This window comes from Ammodytes marinus (assembly GCF_949987685.1).
Source record: "Ammodytes marinus genome assembly, chromosome: 1".
NCBI classification, from domain to species: domain Eukaryota; kingdom Metazoa; phylum Chordata; class Actinopteri; order Uranoscopiformes; family Ammodytidae; genus Ammodytes; species Ammodytes marinus.
Genome location: NC_137230.1, coordinates 25,938,082 through 25,944,325, shown reverse-complemented (window position 1 = coordinate 25,944,325; position 6,244 = coordinate 25,938,082). Strand labels below are relative to the sequence as shown.

The window sequence follows — 6,244 nt, the reverse complement described above, 5'->3', positions numbered from 1 at the left end:
GAATCAAAAGAGGAACGCATCTACTCAAGCATAGAAGATCCTTCCTATAGCCAGCATGAGCATGACTCAGACAACAGGGACCTGGCTATGACAGACGAAAGACGCAGCGTTGATGTTTCCATCACATCAGAATCAAGTTTGGATAGTGTTGCTAGCGGTCTCTCTGCTTGTGAACGCTGCACATCTCTGGAACTCGAAAATACCTCAAGCACTGACATTACAGAGCCAAACTCAACTTTTACAATACCTGAGGACAACATGTCTGATCCTACATGTTATGTTGTGGGGCAGTCATACCGTGGACATGTTCATTATCAATGTCTACCCCAGGAGGACACACAAGTACCACATGGAGACTGTAGCCGGCCTGCTCATTCTGACCAGTATAGTGATGAAGGGAAGGTTGGTCCCTTTGCCAGTCCAGTTTGCAGTCCTTTGAGGCAACACTTTGCGACAAGGACTACAGACCAGGTGCTACTACTGGACATTAGCTCCCAACCTGCGGAGTTGCTAGTGTCTTACAAACACAGATCCGATGATAGAGAACAATGGAATGATGCAACATCTATAACAAGGGTTGACAAGAGAAAAAGTAGAGATAGGATAAAATGTGGGGCTAAGACTAAATCTTGGGTTGGAGAAAGCACACCAACAAAGTCTGCTCCTGACCAAAGCAGGCCAGGAACTGAGGTCATACATGAAGCTGGGTTTATGGATGGCGCGAATCAGATAGCTACCTTGACAGTCTGTTCACCTCCCAGTGTGCCAGATTCTGCACAAGCCTACATGTCATCTACCTTGTCTGTGTGGATACCTCCAACACTCTCAGCCAGCGTGCATACAAATGTATCAGCTCATCTTTCAACTCCCGTTCACCACCCGTTCCAGTGCTCGCTGTGCGACCGTTCCTTCAGCCAGCGGGGCTCTCTGAATAGACACGTCCGGAGCCACCTTGGCGTGCGGCCCTTCCCCTGCCCCCGCTGCCCTATGACCTTTTCACGCCAGTACCGTGTCACAGAGCACATGCGTGTGCACCAGCGCTGCGCCCTAGGGGGTGACCTTCCAAAACACCCTGCTTCTTCAATTTAAGGCAGTGACAAGCAAAAAATAGTGCCATTTTTTGTCTTGTTATTGAAGGACAGTATCATTCAAATGCACTTGTTTGTTTTTAATAGATGTTTTAATGAGTAGATGAGGATTATGATAATGTTGCTCCAAAGTTTACTTACATTGTTTCATAAAGTGTAATTATTGACAGTTGTAATAATCAAATGATAAAAGAAAACATTATTAATCACAATTCCCCTTCCTTTATTAATGCATATCATTGTTTCCCTATGTTCATGAACTTCATGGGATGCTATATGGTGCATGTAAACTATAGATTCATTACAGCTGCTCATCATTTCATTTTCATAAACATAGTCTGAACCCTGTGAAACAAAAATGAACTTCACACGTGTTTGACTTGCATTCAGAAAGAAATCAGTGCCTGGAACTGTTTCTACTCCCGACCCTTTTGTACATACTTTTAGCACAGACATACAAAGTTGCTAGCCTGGTCCAACCAGACCATCGTACTTCATTTCATTTGACTACTGAAGGGAAAATTAAATTTGGCCGGAAGTAGGCGGGCGGGCGGAGCCAGGCTACAAAGTTGCAGCCTGTTTAGCTAAAATCTACCTAAAATCAAGATCTGACCGGGAGCGCTTTTTGCAAACTTATGGTGACAGTTGAACAGGAAGGGTACAGACATGTAACAGTTTGAATAACAATAGCCTTTTTCCTGACTAGCTCTTCTCTTTGTTAACAGATAAATGTATCTGTGACTCGTCTCACATGCTGTCCTCTGTAAGTGAGGACACGTTGGATGTCATAGTGTTTGTGCCTAATGGCTTTGCTGCTGAAACATGAACTGACCTGGCTTTGAAAAAAGAATTATCAATGCCAGCCATGAGCTTCTGTGCATGCTCTGTCCTGTGTATGCCAAGTTTTTCTGTAAGGGACCGATAGGTGGGAATGTATTACATCATTAAAAATGTCGGATAGTAGAAACATTGAGAGCAGTTTACCAGAGTTGACATGTCTACAGTTGAACTTGTTGAAATTACATTTCAGTTGTTACCACAGTTGTTTGAACAGAAAAACACACTCTATTGATTTATATTGATAATTCACATATCTTTCCATTTGGTAATAATGCAGCTCTAGCTGTGAACCATTACTAGATGCTTACTATCTAATAAGGTTGTGTACGCTATATAAAAAGCACCAGAAAACCAACAGAGTTTAGGCCTGCACTTGACTAGTTTTTGAAAAATGACAACAACCCATACATTGTGTTGTAGTAGGGCAAATATCATTTGGAGTCAGGTTAGCCAACACCAGTCTGTATAGTAAGTAGCAGTTAGTTGTCTGAGCAGTGGCAGAAAGTTTAAAAACATCATCATGCATATGTAATGTTCACATGATGAAAGTACTCACAGATCCCAGAAACACCACAAGGAGGAACATATCATACATAAACACTACCTGTATTGCATTGTAAACAACCACAACATAATAGTAGTGACTGAGTAGTGGTTAACATTTGGGAAGTATGTTTTTCCTGTTGCACGCACAAAGAGAAATACTTTTCTGTCAACACCACATATTTCATCTCTGTGCATTCTATGCCTCTTTATACCTCCTTCCTCCAGTGCTCATATTAAGCTGGTGTTTCAGTCGGCACAGTGGTCATCACTACTATGGTCTGAAAAGAAGAGAAAGAAGAGCACTATAAAGCTTGTCTTAACTGATGGGTGGGACATGCAATGCTCCCAGCAATGTATGTAATCTGAGGAAGACTTTTTACCTGGCTATTTGAGGAACGCAGCGCAGTCCCAGCCAGAACTGACATTACAATTAAAATAATTGCACCCCCAAAACTGTAGAACAGGAAGACTGCGTCCACAGAATTCTCCATGGCCTTAACAAACACATGGATGCACAATTTTCAAAAACACATGAAGAACACAAAGAAACATATAACTGATCACACGTTTACATAATTTTTTTTACGATAACTAATAGTCCCCAAGTGTTCATTATTTAACTCGTTATTGTGATTTTTTCAATTCATACAGTTTTTTTAATTACAGTTAATTTTTTACACTTTTAATTTTTTTTTTTATAAATAGTTACAGACATTATGCCAAATTGTGATTGAAAGGGCAACTTTTACCAAGTGAAGAAAATAACTGAAGAAATAGTAAGTACAGTACAGTAATCTATATTAGCCCGAGATGTTCAAACAGTATATGTTGTTTGTATGATTGTTCAGTATCATATAATGAAGTCTTAACCCAACAAAGACATGTGAATGCTCAAACATGTCTTCGATTTGCGATCAATATTATATTCACAAACAATCCATAAAACACAACAAATAATACAAATAATAATCACCCAAAAATGCGATTTCCATAATTCATCACTAGTCTGAGTCTCATTATCATAGTAGTCATACATATCATGTCTGTAGTAGTGGCGGAATGATAGGCCAGGCAAGATGTGCAGGAAAGACCAACATGACCCCAGTATGGTCACAATAGTCAGTGCCAACGATATGGTTACCTACATTAAGGGTAAACAGACAGAAATATACAAATTTATGTTGGCAATAGTTCATATGGACAACAGGGAGAGCCCTGCAAATCTTAAGTTAAGTAGTGATTGTGTTTAGTCCATGCCGTAACCCATTGTTTTGCTCTGTTATTATTTGAATGTTTTATGAGTCGTAAATAAATCAAATGAAATTTCAGTGGAAAAAGTTTTATTTTAACTTTAGATGTCTGGAAACATATAGATGATATTTAATTAGTTGTTTTTTTTCCCATCTTCAGGGCTCTCAAAAGACAGCTGTAGGATTGCTTCAAAGTATAACAACACAACTTACTGTTTTCTTAGTTGTGCTGTGCTCGGTCAGAATATAGAGAATCCCACATGTGATGAACTATGAGAGAAAGAGAAGCAAAAAAAGTTTCATTTTGTATCCCTCAAATGTTTTGGTAAATCTCAGTACTGCATTGATTGCAATTGGTACCCAGGATGGCGAAAACACAGCCTAGTGTGTATCTACTGAGGTCAGTTCATATCAGTCTTCAAACCAATTCTGGTCTTATTCGGATTAAAAATGGGTTCTTGTTTTTGTAAAATACATTTAAAAAGGTAAAGTTCTGAATACATAATCCACTATAACACAAATCCATCCATCCCAACCCAGAAACAGTCGTTCTAGGCTTGTCACATCAACTATAGACTATAGTTCGTACAAAGGCTTTTGTCTATCAGTATGGGATGGTTATCGCTAAAAAAAAAATCTTAAGGTTTGGAATAAGTAGATAGCCCCCTGCTTTGATATGTGGCTTATGGAGTTCTCTAGTACTATATACATGGAGAAAATCTATTATGAGATCTCAGGGAACATTTTAAACAGATATGGCAGCCTTTCCTGGACTATATAGCAGCGCTGAAGTGACCTTCATGACACCTTTTTGACTTTATTTTTTATTTAAGTCCTTAGAAACCTGTTAAGTAGTACTCCATGATTGTTGTTTATTTTGGTTTGTCTTTAGTTTGTGTTCACTTTTTCAGTTGTGTGTTTGTCCAAAAATAAAGTAGCCTATTTAAAAAAAAAATAATAATAAAGCTCCATGATCAAGATACCAACCAGTGTCCCCATAATTACACCATATGGGAAGTCTTCCATTCTCACGATCGAAACAATGACGAATGACAGGCCCAAGATCAGCACCACGACCTAAGAGAAAATCAACTCTAAATATTCCCTCTTTGCCTCAGTCTTCATTTTAAATTACATTTTCTGTGACAATAGAAGCATTATTTGTGATACAAAATAGGTCTCGAATGTGTGACCTTGGAAAATACTGTTGTAGGGCACAATCAAAAGGTATGAGAAAGAGAGAGTGTGTGTGTGTGTGTGTCTCACGCCAGTAGTTTTGGGTTGTCCCTTCAAGAAGCGATGTAAAGGCTTGCTGCCCCCCACTGTGGTGCTTTGGACAGTGGCATTATTCCCACTCGCAGAGTAAAGCGCAGCAGACATCTAGTGTACATGTACATGCAGGAAAGAAACAGATAGAAAATATTAATCAAGGGAGTTCAAAGGTGCCCCCTCGCCTGTGGAATTCCCTCCAACAAGACAATCTGAGGGCTCCTGATTTAACTTTAGCACTTCGGGATTGAAAGGTGCTTTACAAATAAAATGTATTATTATATTATTAGTAGGCTATTATGCATTTTTCTGTGCTGCATGCTTATTACACTCAAGGGGGTCAAATTTGATGTAATTTTGATTTAACTGAATCTGATTGACCTCTTTGTTCTGCCCACTGATCATGGTTCTGTTGATTCCTGGTTATAGTTCTTGTCACATTTTCTGAGGAAAATAAACCTAAAAGAAAAATTGATTGCACCATATAGCTTAGGACTTGAAAAGCAGAACTGAAAAAGCATGATATGTCACATTGATCTTTCGTACCAGCAACACCATTTAAATCCTGACACCATTTGGATAGTAGCCTAGAGGTTCTATTGTAGGCATAGGCCTACATATTACAATCAGTTTAAGCTATTAATTTGTAGCCTACTTAAATAGAAATTCCATAAAACAATTCAATAAAAGCAGGCAGTGTGCACATATGGCTCAAATGAACTTAAAATTAAGGCCTATCTCCAGATCCTAACAATAGCCTACAATGTCTGCGTCATTAAAGTATTCTAACATGTGTTATTAATTTGGAAAGAACTCAAACTAACTGCCCCCGTGAAGCCATAACGGCAAGAAGATGGTCGATAGACCCGCGGGATATGTCGACGTTGAATTTGCTGTATTACATAGAAAAGGTTAGGGACTGACGCTTTCTGTAAGCTATGTGTTATCTCGAAAAAGTGCCAGTCGATGTTGTTGACATTAAGCAAAGCAGAGAAAAATTACACAGCTGGTTTGTCTCAAAGGAAAACCCCAATGAAGTTGCAGAAAATAAAAATAACTTGAAGTAGCCTAGGCTAGTTATAGTATGTGGTGTTAATTTGAAATTACTGTCTCTACTAAAAACGTAATAACCTCATGCGGACGAGAGTGCTGTAAGTTTCAAATCCTAAACAAACCCGTTAAAAACAAGACATGTTAGAGAACAGACCTTGTGCAGCTCCGTGTTTCAGCGTCAGCTGCCGTAATGACTCA

The 6,244-nt window shown here is 39.0% G+C and overlaps 1 protein-coding gene across 2 annotated transcripts; it reads right to left on the bottom strand.

Moving 5' to 3' along the window:
* Nucleotides 1-1,170: 1,170 nt before the first annotated feature.
* LOC307252595 (uncharacterized protein) lies at nt 1,171-6,244 on the bottom strand. Of its 2 annotated transcripts, XM_080030305.1 has the most exons (8): nt 6,201-6,241; nt 5,375-5,452; nt 4,991-5,104; nt 4,712-4,801; nt 3,938-3,994; nt 3,448-3,615; nt 2,855-2,968; nt 1,171-2,752 (listed from the first exon to the last, which is right to left on the bottom strand). In XM_080030305.1, the coding sequence occupies exons 2-8, from the start codon at nt 5,396-5,398 to the stop codon at nt 2,708-2,710; spliced, it is 612 nt and encodes a 203-aa protein (XP_079886431.1). In that variant the 5' UTR covers nt 5,399-5,452; nt 6,201-6,241; the 3' UTR covers nt 1,171-2,707. The 2 variants fall into 2 exon arrangements, with proteins under 2 accessions (XP_079886431.1, XP_079886432.1); XM_080030306.1 differs by lacking the exon at nt 5,375-5,452 and having other exon boundaries at nt 6,201-6,244.

Excerpts from the sequence above, each read along its gene's own strand:
- LOC307252595 (XM_080030305.1), bottom strand. The coding sequence starts at position 5,398 with ATGATCAGTGGGCAGAACAAAGAG. Across the intron at positions 2,969-3,447 it reads TATGGAAATCGCATTTTTGG|GCCATGGAGAATTCTGTGGA; the intron begins GTGATTATTATT and ends GTGTTTGTTAAG. Across the intron at positions 2,753-2,854 it reads TGCGTTCCTCAAATAGCCAG|ACCATAGTAGTGATGACCAC; the intron begins GTAAAAAGTCTT and ends TCTTCTTTTCAG.